The sequence below is a fragment of the Argopecten irradians genome, chromosome 4 (assembly GCF_041381155.1).
Source record: "Argopecten irradians isolate NY chromosome 4, Ai_NY, whole genome shotgun sequence".
Taxonomy (NCBI): domain Eukaryota; kingdom Metazoa; phylum Mollusca; class Bivalvia; order Pectinida; family Pectinidae; genus Argopecten; species Argopecten irradians.
The window spans coordinates 13278794-13301474 of record NC_091137.1 but is presented as its reverse complement, the minus strand read 5'-3'; the positions used below and the strand labels follow the sequence as shown (position 1 = coordinate 13301474).

The 22681-nt window shown below is 35.0% G+C and overlaps 1 protein-coding gene across 1 annotated transcript in view; it reads left to right on the top strand.

Annotated features, from left to right (window-relative positions):
• Positions 1 to 613: 613 nt before the first annotated feature.
• The window catches only part of LOC138320660 (sushi domain-containing protein 2-like), a 34703-nt gene continuing 12635 nt past the window's right edge, over positions 614 to 22681 (top strand). Inside the window, exons 1-4 of the mRNA XM_069263804.1 lie at positions 614 to 1382; positions 20965 to 21255; positions 21741 to 21878; positions 22238 to 22400. Of these exons, the coding sequence (XP_069119905.1) occupies positions 1155 to 1382; positions 20965 to 21255; positions 21741 to 21878; positions 22238 to 22400 (820 nt within the window). The 5' untranslated portion in view covers positions 614 to 1154. The remainder of the gene's footprint in view (positions 1383 to 20964; positions 21256 to 21740; positions 21879 to 22237; positions 22401 to 22681) is intronic.

Sequence of the window (22681 nt, the reverse complement as noted above, 5' to 3'; positions counted from 1 at the left end):
TTTATTGTCATCTTGATTGTTACTTAAATTATGTATTGAGTTGAAATATGTCGATTTACCTTTTTTGAAAATTATTTCATTAAAATTGGTGTGCATGCATAATAGAAAATTATTAACATTTTTATATTACAATTTAGATATGGTTCTGACGGTTCAAAGTTGTCAATTTAGATATGGTTCTGACGGTTCAAAGTTGTCAATGTGAAATTAGATGCTGAACGTTATGGCTGCAAAATCTTCTGCTTATAAATGTACCCAATATTTTACGGAAACTAAATTGGCTATATACATCGAAACGTTTACGATACAGACTGAATCCGCCATTTAATTACGAAATCTCCGAAGTCCGATCGTACGACGTTCACCGGTAGCGCCCGCAGTGATTTATAGTATACGATATATGCATTCGTTTAGCTGGCAGTACTATGCACAGTGGGATGTGTTATCTAGATGTATACAATAATATTACCCGTGTATGTCAGATATCTTTAACCTTTCGATTGTATGTTGTTACCGTGGTTACGTCAGTTCGACATGTTGCAGAACGCCGGTGCATGTGTTAAACACGACAGAGGAAATTCCCTCCGTGACGTCACGATCTAACATAGGATTTTTTCCGATGTTCTATTAATAAAGCACGGCGTACTGTTCGCTCCAGTCTGTTTGGCTTGGGCTGGACCAGGAAGAGGCCGAATACCGAGTCTTCTGGCGTCTGGGGATGACCAGATTTATTTTAAACGGAAAGAGAAGAGTTTACTTGGGCTGACAAGTGTATTCAGTATGGCTATCCAGCTGTCAGTCGGCCTGTATAAAGGGACACACCCATTTACTCAGCTATACTAAGTGACCCAGATTGTGTGAAGGAAAGCCACACCGCGTGTATACACACATATACATTAGCCTCACGGAGGGTCGATATGGTGGCAGATATGTGTCGTTGTCGCGGTCCTAGTCAGCTGATTCACGTGCCAAGTTTTATAATTACATTGTGAGAAAATGACCAGAATGGTGATCCCGTCTAATTGTGAATATCTCTGATCTTTGTGTGAATTCATGGAGGTTTTGGTTTGAATTATATTCAGCAATGTGCTCAGAAACCTACAGGACAGGATGTGAAACTGACAACTATCAATCAATGCTGTTGGGGATATATAATGTGTTCAAATGTGTTACTATGTCATTGCTATAGAATTGGATTCCTGTTAGTAACATTAGCTTTAACCTCCTACCCAGTGTCCGCCAACGTTCCCCTCTCTGACTTCTATCCGTTTGGAGAGACTAACAACGATACAGCTAACAACAGGGATGACGACGGAGGATCAGACAAAATATCTCTCCCGGTCACTTTCCCTTTCTTTGGACGGGATTACACATCACTCTTTGTAAGTAAAATGTGATCAAACAAGAAAACCATCATTCCCCAAGTCTGTGTACCCGTATAAGATACCCAAAACGAAAAAAACTGTCATTCCGAATTAATGTTTAGTTCTCCCTCTAGAAACCGTTATTTCTTTCAAATAAGATTTGACCCCATGGGGTCCTGGGTTTAGGGCCAATGTGATGGCAGTGCCCAAAAATTGTAATTATCTGTCGAGTGCTTCCGAAGATAATACAGAGAATTCAATTACTTTTAGTTTTCGAATTTCAAGAGAAGGACGTCCATGATGATTTATCTGTCATTAGCTTCCCCCCTCAAACAGACCCCTCATTTATAAACCCTATGGACCTTTTAGGACCAACAAACAACCTCTCTTTAAAAGTGTAATTAAGAGGACTATATTAATTAACCCATCACCACTTTCCTGTGAGAAGTGTCTGTAAATCATGTGTATAAAGGGTCGTACATCCGTTCTACCTGAAATATTTGTGAAATGCTACATACAGCACATGACGTGTAGTCATGTAATGTACAGACTTATTCATTATTCCATCTCCCACTCCAACGACTTTTACAATGAACAGGACTAGGGGTAATGGCCAAGCGAAAAAAAGACAATTAAATGTCACAGACGAGGATATAGCAATGGCTTAGAAAATTTTAAAATTGAGTGTATGTGTACTTTTTAAATCTTTTGTTGGTTATAAAGCTTCCTACTCGAGCACACACCCATAAAGTATATATATGATCGTTATCGCCTATCTTACAGAACATATACTTATTGATTTCCATGTAGGGACACCTTGTGTGAGATATTAAAACGGTTGTAAGAAACATAAAAAATGGATTGAAATAAATTTAATCTATTGATGCAATAACATACCATTTTATGTGGTTAATATTCGATCGAGCTGTGAAATATGTCTGTGAAGTACCTTTATGTCGCAATATTAAATACATTTAACGAGATTTGATTTCATTCCAATTTATGTACACGAATATAATTGTATTTACAGATTTAGTTGTGTTACTGTGGGGATAAATACCAATGATTCATTTGTTAACATATATACGTACCATAAACGCTTTCCAGTTAAATGTTTTTAACTTTAACATGATTTATAACAATTCTGTATAGAATTAATCTTTAGTTTTTAAATCATTAAATTATCCCCTATAATTCTATGAATTTGTACATTCAGAATCTGATTTGTACTTTCATTCAATGAGAAATAAAACACCCGTTTTCATACACTTGCTCTAAACACCTGAATTATTTCAATTAAATTTCATCGTCACAAAAACTGTTCTAGTAAAGATTTGAAATTATCTCATCGCATTTATACAAAACATAATAAGTATCACCACCACCTTCGGTAACCACAAGAAACAGAAATAATACCACATGGTCATTATAACGGCAGCAAAAACATCAACATTTCCACCACTACCAACTGTATCAAAACTATCCTAAGGATCAAATTATTTAATCCATTATTTCCACCACTACTAACTGTATCAAAACTATCCTTATGATCAAATTATTTAATCCATTATTTCCACCACTACTAACTGTATCAAAACTATCCTTTTGATCAAATTATTTAATCCATTATTTCCACCACTACTAACTGTATCAAAACTATCCTAATGATCAAATTATTTAATCCATTATTTCCACCACTACTAACTGTTTCAAAAACATCATAAAGTTTCAAATTATTCAATCCATTATTTCCACCACTACCAACTGTATCAAAACCATCACAAGGTTTCAAATTATTCAATCCATTATTTCCACCACTACCAACTGTATCAAAACCATCACAAGGTTTCAAATTATTCAATCCATTATTTCTACCACTACCAACTGTATCAAAACCATCATAAAGTTTCATCCATTATTTCCACCACTACCAACTGTATCAAAACCATCACAAGGTTTCAAATTATTCAATCCATTATTTCCAGCACTACCAACTGTATCAAAATCATCACAAGGTTTCAAATTATTTAATCCATTATTTCTACCACTACCAACTGTATCAAAAACATCATAAAGTTTCAAATTATTTAATTCATTATTTCCAACATTACCAACTGTATCAAAACCATCATAAGGTTTCAAATTATGTAATCCTATTTAGCCTGTATAATAACATATTCCATTCATCCCCTCCTGAGGATAGAAATTGCCCTTTTCATAACAATGAGAACTCTCAATTCAACTTGGTAATCATCATTCCGTCATCGTTATATGATGACGGAATTCTCAACTGAAATGTCCTCCACCATAAGAAAAGTGTAGACTGTATTTTTTATTCACATAATTATCTTTAGTTTCCCGGTACTGGATGCCAACTGAATGTCTTTCTTGAAATTCATGGGTGTGTGTGACGAAACAATGATTAGGCAGTAACCTTTTATCTCCTCTCCCTCTCTTTACCTGTACATCAACGCCAGAAAATGCGAATACCAAAAATGTAACTTAGAAACATTGTAGATTTCCTGGAGAATATTCAGTACAATACCTATAGTAAACGTTTCCGTGCTGTAGAAGTTCTTGTTGTTTCCCAGATTTGAGTAAGGATACGTAGCTCCTTTTTCTTGGACTAGAGAGTCAGCACACAAAGAACGATCGAGTCCCTAGTTTGATGTCAAGGCAATACTACAATGCGCTCCGCAGTTCTTGCAGCCATATGAAATTTTAGATTATCAAGTTATCTCCTACTCATCAGGGAGAAATGTAACAAATTTCCTATGAGGAGACAGTAGGAATTGATTGACATGCAGGATGAAGCTTTGTAACACTGTACTGGTCTTCTAACAGACCTTATACACGAAACAAACATTTTTTTCACCATTGACTTCAAACAATGAAACTTCACTTACAACGATAATTATGGTATAGAAATCATCTCTAATTCCATAACGTAATGTATATCACACATGGAATTGGAAAGTCAGCTGACATCGGCTATGACACTGCTTCACCATCATTTCTTGATGCAGAAATCATGAAACATACATGAACAACACTAATACTTCTACCACCATTATCCAACACATTCTGACATAATGACTTCCACCACTTTGTACTAACCAACATTGCTTCCCACCATCACATGGTTAAAATATAAAAAAATCATATTTTTCAAGAGGATATCTTTAATGTAGACCTCATGAACAAGTATCACTTCCTTTAATTATTTTGCAATTTATTGGATGTTTAACACGTATTTTGATGGTCGTTTGAAATGTGAAAGTCACAGTGAACTTTCCACTCGAAAACAATAGATCTTTTTCGTTCTATTGTTCTATTATCATATGAATCACATTTAATTATTAACTTTGAAAAATATTTAATGAACTTAGAACAATTATTAATACTTCTACACCTGGATTGAAATCACGGTTTCACAATTGAATTTTCATGTTTGCAAATACCTTTATACCGGTAGCCATGACAAAGCTGTGTTCGTCATAATACCGGCAGTAGTTCCTGGTTGTACAGTTTATTTTCTATCATTTGGACGACTTTAAATCACGTCGTAGATAACACAAGACGTGTCCTTTCTGTAGCTAACACTTGACAAATTATAAGACTGATAACATTTAAAGTTGGACGTAAGACGTGAGGTATGGCACTCCGTTCCTACTGTGCGCTGCTGTGTTTATCAATGGCTGCACTGCTGTTTGTAATAGTGCACTTTGTGTGCATTACTGCCCGGCGATAAACATCTTAAATATAATTTTAATAAAATCTTTCTTAAAAGCATTCGGCATACTTCATAAATTGCCTACCGAAGATAACGCGTGAGTTTTCTTATGTCTTACGATTAGGGACTACAGCTGGACTAAAAGGGGAGGTGTTTTAAAGGTCGGGAGGAAGTGTTTTCTGTCAGAGCCAAATTAACGCTATCAGACCGAGATCTGACTGGTGTTATATTAACAGAAGTCTTATCGGCATAATCTACACCACTACATACACTGCCTCAATATTTAGATACTTCAGATGCTCAGGAGAACGGCTACAGCATTCCACTGTGCTATGACGTCAGTGTGCTTAATGAACTTAGTGAGAGGAACTTCGGGGAGAAGGGCGCTTATAACAAAATAAGAACCACACCCAAACAGATTTTTTGATTAGTTGATGCCTTTAGATTATCTATCAGCGCTAGGAGAAAGCATTTGATCAAAGACGCGATGTCAACAACTGAAATAGCAATGATATAAACAGCAGTATACACCAAATATACCGCGGAGTAGAGACGTTTTAAAGAATTACAGGAATTACGAGCATTATAACTTGAAATGTATTGGGCGTGACGCAAAGTGCCGTTCTTTTGTCGTACTGAGTGAACGCTAAACGTGTTCAACTAATTTCGGAGTTTGTGAGTAAAACGTGTTGTTTGTATCTAGAGGCAAACCGATGCACTTTCAATTCTAAAGTGCAATTCGATTTGAATATATTTTGAACAAAGATGCATACTTTTTAAGGCCAAATGTTACCAGATCCCAGTCGAGTTATAGGAAAGTCATCACTGGGGTTACTTGTTAAGTTACATTGTTTAAGGACAGCCTCCCCATGCATGCAGTGCCATTGCATGTTGCGTGTAGGAAGTGCATGCGGGTTTTGTGAGACTGCAGTATGTTGCGTGTAGGAAGTGCATGCGGGTTTTGGGAGACTGCAGTATGTTGCGTGTAGGAAGTGCATGCGGGTTTTGGGAGACTGCAGTATGTTGCGTGTAGGAAGTGCATGCGGGTTTTGGGAGACTGCAGTATGTTGCGTGTAGAAAGTACATGCGGGTTTTGGGAGACTGCAGTATGTTACGTTTAGGAATTGCATGCGGGTTTTGGGAGACCGCAGTATGTTGCGTGTAGGAAGTGCATGCGGGTTTTGGGAGACTGCAGTATGTTGCGTGTAGGAAGTGCATGCGGGTTTTGGGAGACTGCAGTATGTTGCGTGTAGGAAGTACATGCGGGTTTTGGGAGACTGCAGTATGTTGCGTGTAGGAAGTACATGCGGGTTTTGGGAGACTGCAGTATGTTACGTGTAGGAAGTGCATGCGGGTTTTGGGAGACTGCAGTATGTTGCGTGTAGGAAGTACATGCGGGTTTTGGGAGACTGCAGTTTGTTGTGACCCTTTGTATTAGGGAAAATAACGCTAATGAGTATCTTCACACATAGGTCATTCATACATTGCATACTGTTGGTGTTTACTTTTCCACTTTTGAACAACATCGGTGTTAGATAGAGAAGCATTCCAAAATTACAAAAGCACATGTCAGTGAGGGTGTTGATGTTAAGAAAATGTATAACAAAACATGTTGAACTTCATAGAAATACTTAAACATCACCGTATCATCGCCCAAAATATTACAAAATGTGCATAAAAGTTTTCCATAGTGACCTTGGTATCGACCTTAATAGGACAAAATGCGCTGAATAGTTTTATGGTAATTCTGTTAAGGATGATACACCACCGACGAATAGTAATTTTTATCTATTAAAAATAGGAACAGACGAATTCGTGCTTTTCTTCAGTAACAAAAGTTACTTACTTTACGTCATTACCATCGTTGAAAAGTTTGGGCTTTTTATTTTACTTCAAGATTAAAGGATTTCAAATAATCAATTTCATCCAAAAAAAATATCAATAGCACTATGCCCTATAGAATAGAATGACGTACTTATTGCGCAGACAACAAAAGCGAAACATATTATTCATATAAATATTTCTTTAACTAGACATATATACAATATACATAATATTAATTGTTTCTGCTCCAAATGTTCGGCTACGTAGCCTTCGTCTTGAAAATGAATCGCAATATATACACATATATATACACACTAATAAACATTACATTTGTAATTACTATCCAAATGATAAATATCATTCATGCTCACTCTATCAGCGGTGGAGCTTCTTTAACCTAGCCCAAAATATAGCAAAATTCGCAAAATAGCTCATCATACATGTTTTAAGGATCACCCAAATATGGCTGAATTCGTATTTTAACTCAACGTATTTAACGTAACATTGTCCGACGGAAAACTACATGTGCAAAGCAAATTCGCCATATTTTCCTGAACAACTTCCATAATCTGAAAAATGCGCAAAATAGTTCATCTTATTATTAAATTCAACCTTAACATAAATAAATTAAAGATAGTTTTGTCAAAGGTTATGCTATATTGAGAATTTTGTTGTCTAAAGCTATACCGTATTGGTTTACACATATTACATTGCCAATAGTGCAATGGGATTGGGCACAAGTTGTATACTTTATTTAAAGCCCGTTCCCAAAAAGATTAAAACATTTCAATTCAATAGAAAAGATGGCAATTACAATAAAACCAGTTCATAATATATAAAGATGTATTTGAGACATAGAGAGAGGGAGAGAGAGAGAGGGAAGAGGAAGTGAGAGAGAGAGGGGGGTGGGGGAATCGCGAATCAATCGTGTGTTTTAATAGTACCATTTAAACCCAAGAGTTACACAATAGGTCTTTGACTGAGTCATATATGTATTGCGATTAAAAGTAAAACTATTACCAGGATTAGAGAACCAGATGTCATAGTAGAGCATCCGTCTCACAAAATTAGGTCAAATCCAGGAGTAAATTATGTCAAACTGGTTCAGATCGTAATCTCGAATCTGGTGACGCCATCGGAACACAAAGTAAGAAAAACTGAACAGCTCTGGTATTATATCTAACAGGATTATTATCTTATGATACGGTTAATAACCTCGCTCATAGTCTCTGTTATCACAATTAATTATTATCAACATCCTAACAATAACATTGTTTCCTTATAAACTATGTATTGGCAATTATAGAGTAGGTCTCACTACACTTCCAAAGTTTTCTCAACAGTTGTTTTAATTCTATGTTTGATTTTTTTAATATCCTTTTAACATCAAATACCCCCGTATACCTAGAATGGCTATGGAATCGATAAGTGTATCGTTTTGGAGTTAAATGAAACTTTTTGCATTGAAGCCTTTTCTATTGGTAAAATTACAGGGAGGTACGGATCCAGGGGCAGGGATTGCCAAACATGCCCAGTATGTTGTATAATTATACAACCATTACCCTCGACTTTTATACCGCCGTGTATGCGTCAGCAGTTATATATTAGAACATCAGATCATCAGAGATATTCTCCATCTTAACAACACCCCATCTAAACATAAAACCTATGGTAATGACTTTGTGTATTACCTCCCGCCGTCTGCTGCCACTTTCTGTTTCATACTTGTGACGTCATTAGCCGTAAACAAGGGCGTGGTCCGTTAATAAACATCCGTATCGATACACATATGTCTGTTAGTTTATATAATTCCTTTGATGACTGCAAGTTAATACATTATGTAAAATCATAACGTGCAATTATACGCTGGACCCATTTGATATGGGTTCACGCCCCATCACCGAATATAGATTAAGAGCTTGGGCAATGATTTTCTTAATTATTTTAACACAGAATGAGCATATTTCATCCGAATACATTTCGGTGATATTTTCAGCTATATAAAAACGTATATGTCCGATTTTTGCATTTTCTAATATCAAACTTGTAAACGGTTTTTGTGAGGTGTCATATAAAAAATGTTGCGCCTTTGAATTAGAAATGACAAAGTTTCATTTATGTAAAACGACCCCCATTTCTCCATGTCTACGCATTTTTGTAACTTCCGACGCAAATATTAATTAGAAGTCAATGTATGGCCATTTTTAATACAACGCGACTAGCGTTTGTATTATTGCTATCCGGTTTACTATGATGTGTAGGACTATGTAGGACTTACCCTACAATGACATCTAGTGGTGACCTCTTGAACCATTTCATTCATAAACTTCCATTCATAAATTCCCTATTCATTGAATAATATTCCTTTGGACCAATCAGTACTCATGGGAGGACTGCCTTCTGATTGGTAGAATACACAGAGTGTTATATAATACACAGAGTGTTATATAATACCCATCTAGGTCAACTGTTGCCTGCTGGTGACTCCTCTGTCCAACTTACATAATCTCTGTTAAAGATAATTCAAATTGGACTTACTATCTAAGGCTTATAGACATAAGAGTTATAAAGTGAATTAATCAGATGCCCTTTCTGTGAACCTTAAAATAATGTTTTAAAATGAATGTTAAACACAGATCTGAGGTAAAGGCAAAATACCTTATAAGGCTGTCCTCATGTGTGCATGATTTTACCAAAATAAGTGTATGTGCAACATAAGAAACAAGAGTATAAGGATAAAAACTCATTTTAATGAAGACTTTTGTTTTCTTTGTAATTTTTATGTAGGAACTTTAATTAAGAAAAATGTCAAACAAAACATATGTATTTTCTGTGATCAGTTGAATGTTCTTGAAATAATTGATATTAAAGTCTTTATAATATGGTTTACATATTTTGATTTTGGAAATTCATTTGATTTCATTCTATTTTTCTGTTTCTGCTGCGTTGTATTTGCAGTACTTTGAGTACTTTGATTATCATATTTACAATATTTCCTTTCTAACAGTTGAAATACTTTTTTTCATATCAATGATTATGCTGTCGTACTGTTTTTCTGGCTTTTAAGTGGCAAGATGGACATGGCGGCATTTTAGCGAACGCCATTCAAACATCTGAATGCATTAAGGTGTTGGCTGCAAATCAAACATAACCAAGGTTCAACCAGCTGAATAATAAGTGACAAAATATAAAATGCGATGACATTTATTTTTAAAGATTTTTTTTTAAAGGGGAAATGAAATCGGAGGTTGATTTTATTATTGGGAATAATTTAAAGTTGAACAGGATTCCTACCGCTCAGCACACATTGTACTTAAGTGACCATATTTCGTTCAGTTATCATTGTCCAAATAACCCCTACAATAGTAATACATTAAACCTTAGTGACCCTTCTTTTTGTCTGTAGACATTCACCGAGTAGTTTCATATGATAGATACATACGATTAATAGGAATCCAAGCCAGTGTTGTATATTAAACTTTATATTTCCCAGCAGATCAAAGCGAATAGTTGGAGATTTAGCATTTGTTTGCTCTAGACTATAATGCTATGTAGCGTGAGCGGCGATATCAGGCTACCAGTGATATTGATAAATGTTCGTATCAACACCCATGGACTTGTGCCCATTGAGTAAATATATATATAAAGGGCGTGAGGTCTAACACACACACAGAAACAGATTGTTAATATGACGGAAACAATCTCATGCTAACATTTACTTTTTAAAACCAGGAGTCTTTGTTCAAGGTTTTACCAGTCTAAACCGCAACTGTCGCAGATCTATTCCACCTACCGATCGATAACTAGAATTACGTAACTCCTAGTCACTCTGTTCTTAGAACATTACCTTCCGACCAGAAAAATAATTCTATTTCAACCAATGTAAGAATTCGTAAAGAGACACCCCTACGCCGCCTTTGTATTTTTGTAAAATGCTATATGATAAGTGTTGAAATATGCAGGAAGGCGTTTCAAAAATATATTTGAGCGTATAAAAATGTAATCCGTGTGCTTTTCTAAAAGTTGACTAGTTTATATGAATCTATGGGATTACTTTCACGAAGGAGAATCCTTTACAACGTTCGTATTAAAATAATAACCAAAATGCACAGAAAACTCCGACTTTATCCCCGAGTATCCTTGATTTACGGTAAGAATGCCAGTGTGTAGAACTCTCACTACCAGAATTACCACATAGTTCGGAGGAGACAAATTGCTGTCACAAACGAAATCCAAGTATGCTATACTGCCGGATGCCCCCTAGCAAGGTCACAATTTAGAAACCTTTACAAATGGACTTTTTGTCGCATTACACCACACATCATCTATAACACTTTAATTTCCATATGCCATAACATACGTTTTTTGTGGATTACCTTCTTACACTGAATGTTAGTTTAAGTAAGTATGCTATCTAAATCAGGATGGGTGTGTTTACACAATTTTTCTATGAATATAGGGAGTATCCGAACTAAGATTTAGATCAGTAACCTGCTGTGATGAAGCTCAGGGTTGTTATTTTTCTGTTTGAATGATTTTATTGTGAAATTCGATAAAGGTTGATATAACTCAGGACTTTACCGTCGTAACCAATTGGTAACACAAGTAATAAGGTGTCAGAAATCTAATCTAACACAAACACGTGTATGGGAAGGCTAGGCTTTAATGGATAGGGTCTCTTTAATTTCGGCGGTAGTGATTTACGTAGTAACTGATAAATCCATTAAGACTAAACAATCGATCATCACAAAGGATACCAATATCGTGTCATACGTTGTATTTGTTTATAAGTAAAGGTGAGCACTGCATTAGAAAATATGGATTTATATCATTTTCCAACGAAATATTTAGCTAAGTTAATCAATGAGACTAGAAATGGATTTTGTATGATTCTTTTAAAACGTTGTCAATGAAAAGGCCGTAAGATGCTATAAATATAAGCTTGTGAACACGTAGGTACAATAAAATTTATGTTTAAATCAAATCCGAGAAACGTTCATAAAAAATAATTTCAAATGTTGATTGGTTAGTGGTTTGATTAAGCTTGACGTCCCATTAACAGCCAAGGTCACTTAAGGACAGCCTGCCGTCTGTGGGCATGTCGGTGCATTTTGAGAGGCTGCGGTTTCTGGGATTCCTGCCCGCGTCCAGCCGATGACACCGAACAACACAACCCATCCGGTCATATTATACATATCTCATTAAGCGGAAACAGAAACTACTACTTTATAGACTATGGTGTGTCTTGGTCAGTGGACAAACCTCCGTGTTTTCCTCACAGGGAGGGACAAACCAAGGTCAAAACGAGACTATGACAAGAAGGCGTTAGGAAGAAACTTACAGTTTTTATGAAGTTTCTGATGGTAAAGTTTTGTTTCAATCTGCATTGTTCTAGATATAGTGTGTGAGTCAAAGAATATTTTGTTTATCAGATTTGCCTAAATGGGATAAAAGTTCAATATTAAGTATTTGTGATTATTACGAGTAGTGATACTTAAGTGTCAACATTTAACACATTGAGTCAAATTTGTGACACAACTTTTGTTTAGTATTAGATTCCTTATAGCTATAATCTCATCAAATCATTAAGTAAATTATCTAAACATGTCATTTCTAATGTATTACCATTTAATGACTAGTCTACGCTTAACTATCTCGTTTGAAGAATTAAAAAAAACTTTAATATGTTTGAAGAATTTAAAAAAAAACTTTAATATTTAAAATGTTTAGGAAACATTTTGACATTGACGAAACAAAGTAGGCCCTAGAAAGCTATTGTAACACGAGATTGTGCTTCACATGTTTCCAACGTACTGATCTGTGTATACAATAGTATAAAGAGTCCCGGCCCATTCATTCCCCCGGTCTTGGGTGTGGTCCACATTACACCGGGAAGTGTAGTACTTAACGAGCTTATGGTCAGCAATGATTACAACGGACATCTAGTGGACGTCAGGAGCTGGTCCGGCTGGTTAGAGCGGAAAAACAAGCAAGAGTGCATGCATAAATGTCGAAACCGATCTCATCAACAATACTGGTATAGAAACAAAGGGCCATGCTAGACTTTTATTCCAGCACTCTTATTGTTTATATATATGACAGCGTACTATCATATGATAGGTGTTTGGGACCAACGGTTTTTAACGTGATGGGGTTAAATGTAGTGACGATATATCTCTCTACTTTGTTTATTACAAATTACAACTTAAAAGCTCATTTAAACCTCATGGAAACGCCCTTTATCTTGCATCTGGAGCTGTTTTTCGCATGAATGACCAACTAGCGTAGAAGGTTTTTGAGGGAAAAGATTTATTGTGATTGCTTCCAGAGACGCATTAGGTATCCCTTGATTCCTAGCGATAAAACTTCTGCTGACACTCAGGCAATTTAAAACAATAACAAGTAAATTCCTCGCCACAGACATGGCAACCACACCCACAATCCTGACCTGCTTCTAACACAGACCTGACCCCTCATGTGCTGCGGAACGATTACCAGAACAGGTGCACGTGTAAATCGGTTACCTCGTGCTAAAAATAGCGCATCATATGTAAATACATCAACTGAGATACATCTTATTTTAACAGTAAATATAGTACGTGTTGAACTCAAAAATATCAATAGAATATTGTAGATAATTTTGCATCAGCAGAATTTTATTAATGGACTCGTTTGACTTGAATTTTATGTTTGTAATTTATTTTAGATGACGACTTACCCGAGTCTATTGAAGTTTCTGAAATAAATATATCTTATCCCTTTTACAGCCGTCATTTAAGTAAAATATATAAATATATGCAACAATAAACTACAAATTTCCATAATGTATTTTTCTTTAACATTTAACGAATGTATTATGATATTTCATCATATGACATTTCAATAATATGTAAATAGCCGACTTTAAAGGCAAATTTAAGTTCATTGTGAAAACATTTACAGATGATATGTTTTATTTAAGAAATTTTACATAATTGATATGCCTTTAAAGCGTTTTTCACAATGAAACTGACTGCTGTGTGTCGTTTTTGATGCTCCAAAAATGGTTTGGGTAAAATATAAGTAAATGATAAAGTATTGTCCTTCCAAAAGCAGTACCACTTAAGTTTTTCAATAATCATTGAAGATACATTCATGAATCACCAGGAAAAGAGGAGATCGTAAGCGTCTCCATGTGAATTAAAGTTTCTCTCAGTAAGAATACTTTTTTTGATATACATTTTAATAAAATATGTTTAGTGGGAAAGCTTGCTTCCCATCAACTTCGGGGCTCTCTATACCGAAACGCATTGATTCATATTCTTTATACAATTGCATTAACACATTCAAAGACTTTTTCGATAAAGTTTGAAGTTCTTATTTATATTTACTATAATAAAATCGTATTTACATCAACTTTTACTACACTATCGAAAAATATATTTACATATTTTCTGACAAAAAAAGTGATTCCGAATAAAACCTTTTTTTATTTTAGATAAAAACTCAACATGCTGCTTGCTAAATGTTCACTTCCAAAGGAAGTTACATATCAAAAAAATGACCAATTTTGAATGAATAAACGTGTCGATTTGGGGAAAAATGTGGGCATGGATCTTTAAAATCTATTCTCGGCAGAAATCTGTTTTTTTAATATGCAGACCGTTTGGAAAATATAACTACCATAAGTACTAGCAAAAAGCAGTTGTATATATCCCAATGAATGTGAGTAAGAATTTGTATGGCAAAAGTACTACATGATAGACATAGATATAATGTCAAAATTTGATTTAAAAAAACCCAGCTTATTCGGATTTACGTCGAAATTTGTTAGATTGTTTTAGAAATGGGAAGTTTTTCATAAACATTACTTTATATGTAAAATTATAGATTGATGTGTGGACTAAAACTATAGGTGAACGCCCACTGAATCGTCTTATAAAGAACCAATCTAATTAAAATTAGACTTGTAATTCCGCTCCACCACGATACTCTACGTTACGCTCCAAGTGGAGCGGAATTATAAGTCTAATTTTAATTAGATTGATAAAGAACAAGCACTTTGCTATTTATGTTAAATTACTCAAAATAACATTAATATATTATGACAGAAGACCGAAAATGTTAACATACAAAGGATAAAGCAACAAAAAAATAATTTATCGTTGCAATTGTATACATTACAGAGCTGTGAATTTAGAAATCATATTTTTTTGTTTTATAATTTTATGAAGCTAATGAAAGTAATATGTCATAAATTCGAAAAAAAAAGTGTTATTCATTTATAATTACCATCCTTTTACTTTAGAAAATGCATTGTTGTACAACAGTCAGTGACCATATTTTAAGAAAAGTAACGGGTTTAAGTGAAGATATTTCTATGAAACTTCTTGTGTTAAAGCAACTTATTTTTTACTGCTAATATTTTCTCATTTAAAACTGTTTTCGAAAGATTGAAAAATTCAAGTTTCTTCTATGCAATAATCAATCAAAGTGCTGTCGTTAAATGACTCGTTTGACTTAGACTAAGTTTGCAATTTATTTGGGAAAGGGACAGGGAATTATCAGAGTCTATTAAATAATCAAACGTTTTTAATTTCTAAAATAAAAGTCTCTTTTGCTCCTTTATAGCCGGCATTTAAGCAAATTTTATATATAATTTGACAATAACCTACACATTGCCATAATGCATTTTTCTTCACCTATGAAGATTTTTTTAATTTTATATCATGACCTATCATTTCCATAACATGTAGTTATAACTCTTTTAGCCAATTTAATCATTTAAGCTATCTTTGTTTTATTGTGAAAACATTTTCAGTGATTTGTTTTCTTTATAACAAATTATACCTGAAAAACAACGAAATATGAACATAATTTATAAGCCTTAAAAGTGTCACAATTAATCTTGCTGTTTTGTGTAGTTTTAGTTACCTAAAAAGTACCCAGTTTAATTATAAAAGCATTGCATATTATATATTTACAAATCGCTTTGTATGTCGGAGTATCTAAACTATACTAAGCCATAAAGCGTTATATTTTAATAAAAACTAGATAAATTAATAGAATTGGTTATATTTTGCTTTCTTTTTACCTGATTTAATTAAAAAGCAGTCAACAACATTTATTTTTCAAGGCTTAGTGCACTTCAATTTCGTTTTGTTTCTCAAAGTAGCCAAATTAAAAATAAAACTTGGGTCATCTATTAATTTCTGTTTTAGTCATACCGAAATTTCTTATATCGTGACTAGATATGGCGCCATTTCACAAGCTTTAACACTAAAACGGGATTTGTGGGTGTCAGTATACAAACAAATGAATAATTGATAAGAACAAAACCGAAGGAATATATTTTAAGGTGCCTTTACTACCACTTGTGTCCTTCGTACGCTATAATGTCACTTATAAGGGCTATGTTATGACGTGTACTGTTTGCATCTCCCATACGTACGATAATACCGTGTAAACGACGAACTATCTGTACCTGTCTATTCTACGTATTTCATTAAAGACCACTTACAACTGTAGAAATGTATTAATAGATACCAGACGTGAGCATACAGACAATGGATTAACCTAGTCATAACGCCATGGTTTATTTTAATGCCAGGCCATTCATTAACGCCCCATTGTGCAACCGCAGAGTTACAAATCATTACATTGATATTTTAAAGAATAAAAATCAAAAGTCTTTTGATTTATCCGCTACCATAGGACACGAACAATTTACATTGTCATTATAATCGCCCCTTATTGTACCCCAACCGCATGGGAAATGTGATCAGCGAGTTATCGACGCGAGGCGATACTCCAGAACGAGGCAAACCGGCTCCACCCCTGTTTATTTATATAACGTATTTATATTGACTGCAGATAGAGGGCGCTTACTGAGAGCAACGAGTAGGTCAATTCTACATAGGTAAACGAATAAAACTGGTCCAAGTCTATTAGCTTTACAAGTCATTTGTATTAGCCTATTAAAGTGTTCTTCGAAACTCTGTTTTAACGGATGCAAGAAAGCCCCGATGATTTTGAAGATACACCTTTACAGTTGTTTAAGCCGTGTATAACATAAAACGACGTCATGTTTACACGGTTTTATTATTTTAAAATATTTTCTAAATTCCAATATTGATATTGGTTGAAAATTGGTAACGTGTTATGCCTATACAAGCCCTCTACCTAACTGCTTTAAAGTGATTGTATACAAGTCTCAGTTGGTGGTATCGCAATATAACTAGGATATTCAATAGCACGCGATAAGACAGCTTAAACATTATGACGTTCATTTGTGTATAAACATTATGAAATTACGACTAGGACCTAAACATCCCTCAGTTTATCATTAATGGGATGATTCCAGTGAATACACGTGTCACTGTGTTTCACTAGTACTGGGATATCACGCATGTCATAAAATTAATGATCCATGCGCCTCGCTAGATATGTGTGTGGAATGTTGTACTCTACACAACTATCATACACATCAAGTCAAGCTGCATTTGCAGACCTAAGTACACATAAATTGTCGTCACTGTCATATTGTCTGCTATAACTAGTGTATTACGTCAATTCTGGATAAGCTCACTGACTGCATGTGTGTGTATTTGTATTTCTCTGATAGTTATTCGTCATGATTTGTTTGATCAGTATATTGAGTCAGCGCTACGTTATACAGCTACCACGGACAAGTGTTTGAAATAGAGACGGCTCGAAACAAGACTGTTATCCCTAGATAAAATATATTAATATAAGTTTTCACTCCATATATAGGCCAACGTTCACGAGTTACTTCGTCTGATGACTGTCAACAAACGAATTCAATAGTTCCACATACGAAGACTTAGGCGGAACACTTATCAACATATTGAACGAGGTTGATAAATTGATACATTCCAAATGACATAGCCACGAGGAGTGTCAGAATATGAGAGGAACTTTGTAGCTATATATACCCATAAGTTAGGAGAATTTCAAAATTAAGTCATAGTCACGAACATAAGGAATTGAGCAATAAATGTAAAATTCAAATGTTTATTTATAGAGTATAACAAATATATAGTTATACCAGAGAAAATAATTTCGATAGGGACGCATTAATAGTAGTCATATGGTGACGTCATTTGCCATATTGGCGTATATTACCGGGGAAATTGACAGTTATTGTTATGTGACCAATGCACTTTTACCGCAATGTTAATGGTGCACCTTTCTTAATGTTTTATGTAAGACGTGTCCACGTTTAACCTTAGCTATTGATAAAACGGAAACCGGTGGTCGAAACGCCTTAACGTGTAACGTCTGACCGTAGCATTTCATGTGTGCGTCTGACTGGCACGCAAGTGCGTGTTTATATTTTTACGTCTGGCAGCTGAAACCAACTGTCCACGTGTACGCCAAACAGCTGAAATATGCAGTATGTGCGTACATTTGGCAGTGCGTACGTCTGGCTGACAACCGACATCTGTCCGGATATGCGTCTTGCAGCAGACACATCGTACATTATTCAGCTAATACAGTTGTACATGTGTACGTGTTGTACGTTGAGCATCTGACTCAGTTGTACGTTTGGCGGACGGCTCAGTGTTACCTTTGTACGTTTAGTATTTGACACAATTGTACGTCTAAAGTTCGACACAGTTTTACATCTGTATGTCAGATGTGTGTAAGATGGATGTTTTCCAGGACCTCATGTTGATTCATTGAAGCAAACTGAAATAACATTCGTTGGGCGTTGTCTTGTTTAGCAGTGTTAATTCGATCGCTTTATCCTACGGTATCACACTTACCTACCTTTACTTAATCTCGTCACCCACAAATACACCCTAGTCAAGATTATACTTCCTTTTCTGTATGCTCGTTTTTTGGCATCCTAGTGCTGAGAAAATCTCCATTTCGGACGTCTGTTTGATATGCCGATATCATTGTGATTCCTTATCTGCATTGCAAGCAACAATATAATTAATGGCATTGGGAATTCAATTGTTAGAATTTTCATTGAGAAATGGTAAATTATAATAACAATCGCATCAAATAAAACTGATCATGTTGAAGAAACACAACAAAATCACAGAGGTAGACCATTTTTCGATTTTCTCTGCAATTATCAAAATGAATATCTTAAAAAGGCTCAGATGACTGGATTTGTAATATTGTTGGTGATAAAACTGATTACCCTATCACAAATTTTAATGTAAGGTCTTAGCACTTTTAACCCTTTTAGAATACCATGATCTTTATTTGCATTTCGTTTAAAAACGTCATAAAAATAAAAACAAAGCTGTTTTCTACAAGTCAGGGCTGTGCCTAGTTTAAATAAGTTAACAACGCTCAGAGAAGAAGGAATTATTTGGAATTGTTTCCATTTTAAGCCAAATCCAGTATTAAGATAAAGCTACATTTGTGCGTTGTGTTGTATCTGTTTTAAAAGTCTAATTGAAGAAGAGACGCCCGTAGCCTTTATGTCCCAGATGTATCTAAGAATGTTCTGCCGTCTGTTCGTCGTTAAGGGATGATGATGGATGGGAGGGGACAGAAAGATAACATACTTGTCACATGGGTATGGCAACATCGCTAGTTTTAGTGTCGTCTGCTCGCCGAGAATTTAGAGTAGTGTGATGGATTTAGATAGATTTATAAGTTGTTCTTAGGTGGTTATGTTTACATCATATTTATGTAGCTATAATTGAATGGAATTCACGCGAGGTTGCAGGTCATATCGGCATGTCAAAAACGTAGATAGAACATCGCCCTGTTCATTTGGAGAGCATTAAGTGGCAGGGCAACAGATGGCCAAATGTAACCCGCAAGCAGACCCGGTGATATGCTGGTGTCGCATCCAGAATGGACACCATTTATTGCAATTATCGAATTCAATTTAACAGGCATGACATCCACGCCTGTTGGCCATTTATATATTGTTTGCAGAGATAATATTAAAGAAAGCAATATTTATTTTTTTAAACATTAAATTTGTGAAAAATAATAGAACCATATGATCCGCAAGAGTACGTTTTTCTGCTTTATCGACCATAATCACAGTGTGAATGAGATTTATCAAGAGGATGACAACGTTTAGAAACAAAGTTGCATACCGACACTAACATAAATACTACTTTACTTCAGCAACCCTAAACGATTATTATCATCCCTGACTTCAAATAATTTTTTCCTTCTTTTCTTTATTGGACATTCATTATATTTTTTTAAATTAATGGTTCAAAGACTAAATGATTTCAGAATAACACCAAACCGACAACTGATGTTTGCTTTAAAATCTAATGACAAATGAAATAAAACCACGCAGAAGAAAAATATTTTAACCATTCAAAAATAACTTTCAACACAGTTTAAGTATTACTTAAGAATCGACTATGACTACATTGTAGAATCAGCATTGTTCCTGGTCGAATCTGTGGGTATTGTTCTGGTGTTGGATAACTGGATATAATTTATAGCGAGTGTTTTTTTAAATTGTCAACGGTTTAGAATAATCTTTATAAAATGTTTTCATTTCCCCTTTTCTATTATAACCTTTTCAATATCTAGGCTTGAAAGGAAAACTTTCTTTGAAAGATATTAAGCATTTACGATTGTTTACACTAAATGGTAAGCACATTGCATTTTTTAAATTTCGGTTATACCGTCTTAACGATGCTCCACCGCCGCCAAAATTTTGCTTTTGGTGCATGCGCAATCAGAACTTCAATATAGGACATAGTGATAAGGAATTTTTTCTGGATGCAATTAATTTATTTTTAATATTATTTATCTTGAAATAAAATTAGAAGCTCAAATTTTTCTTTGGTGGTAACTATTTAAAGCAAACTATTTTTTTGTTTAGCCGATATTTGGTCTCTTGTAATATTGACCCCCATCTGTATTATTTTACAGGTTAACAATATCGGTCTGCTGACATTCGAGCCATCTGTATTATTTTACAGGTTAACAATAACGGTCTGCTGACATTCGAGCCATCTGTATTATTTTACAGGTTAACAATAACGGTCTGCTGACATTCGAGCCATCTGTATTATTTTACAGGTTAACAATAACGGTCTACAGGTTAACAATAACGGTCTGCTGACATTCGAGAAGGAGAAGAAGACATACAAACCTCAGAAGTTCCCTCTTAGTGACAACACATCTGTGATCGCTGTATTCTGGGCCGATATAGACATTCAGCGAGAAGGTGGCAATGTAACTCACCGCCAGACCACGGATCCTGTCCTGCTTGAGAGGGCCACTCGGGAGGTCCGAAAGTACTTCTTCCTTAGGAAAGAATTCACCTGGATGTTAATAGCCACGTGGCATGAAGTTGGGTTCTATGGGGCGTCAAACACGGGGGAGCTTAGGGTAAGGGAAAGCAATGTGCAATTCTTTGCTTACACCGTACACACGCTGAAGTGCAACAAATACAAATCATGTGTGGTATTTTTCATGCAATTATAACATGAAACTCATGCGTAAATCATTTTTCATACACATGATTTGCGCAAGGGAATTCCAGATCATAGCTTTAAACATTGTAGAAAGGTAGCTATAGACAGAAATTACTTCTTAAATATCAACTTTAAGTTTGATTTCATTTTAAATCACCTTTTATGTTTTTTGAAAGTCTGCAGAAATGTCTATTGATATAATGAAAATGATGAAATTCCTATCCGTTTTAATGGAGAGTTCCTGGGAAAGGTTTTCCTTCAACGGTCACAACTATATATATGCATTTACCGCTGAAAGAGAATACTCTCGGAAATGTCCTAATCGACGTAGTTATACATGTACCTTTATTATGAGTACGATATAATTACTAATTTAACCCCATTTACATTAATTTACAGAAAAACACTTTCCAGTTGGTGCTAGTTACGAATGAAGAGAAATCTTACGTGTTCTTTCTCTACAACAAACTTCAGTGGACTACAGGGTCCAATAGTCATGGTAACTCGTCGACGGGGCTGGGAGGCAACCCCGCTCAGGTTAGTTTAGGGTCGTGTCCTATACCTTTAAAGCACAACCTATCTAAGTATAATCTATTTTTATCGAATAATATTTAAAAAAAGGTTTAATGACGAATGTCAATTATCAATGAAGATAAATGTTTTATTAGAACACCTTTTATGTTTACAACTTAAATGGAATTTTGTATTCCCATTTGAAAAGATTAACAATTGGATTGGTAGGTCTAAATTTTCGTCAATCTTGAATCGTGCTTAAAACGATGGTAGTATGTCTGTTTGTAAAAGGGCGGAATGAGTTATATCTGAAGCGGATTGTCTGTTTATAAGTAGTCTGAAGGCGAAATGAGTTATATCTAAGATCCATTGTTTGTTTATAGGTAGGATTTAACTCTGAGGATGGCGTGAGTTTCCACAGCGTGGAGGGAGCTCAAACTGATGCAGTAATTAACCTTACCCGAACGAGTAACGTGGACGCTCCGGGGGTGTGGATCTTCGGTGTGTCCGGACCCGAGATCAGGGATGTCCAGTGTAACCACGATGGTCAGTAATTACGGGATAAGTGCACGTGGTCTTTGTCATTGCCTCTCACTGATATTCATAGATAATTCAGAGTTTTCAATTTCCTGAATATTATTGAAAATGACTCGTGATTTTTGTCTGCCAGAATGATCCCTGAATAAGGTATATGGAAAGCAAAGTTTCTTTTGATCATAGTCTGTTTTAACAGTTTAATAACATATTTTAGCAGTCTGTTTTAACATAGTACAAGAATAGCTTGAATATTTTAAAGGCATATCGTTCATTGCATTTTTGATTAATAT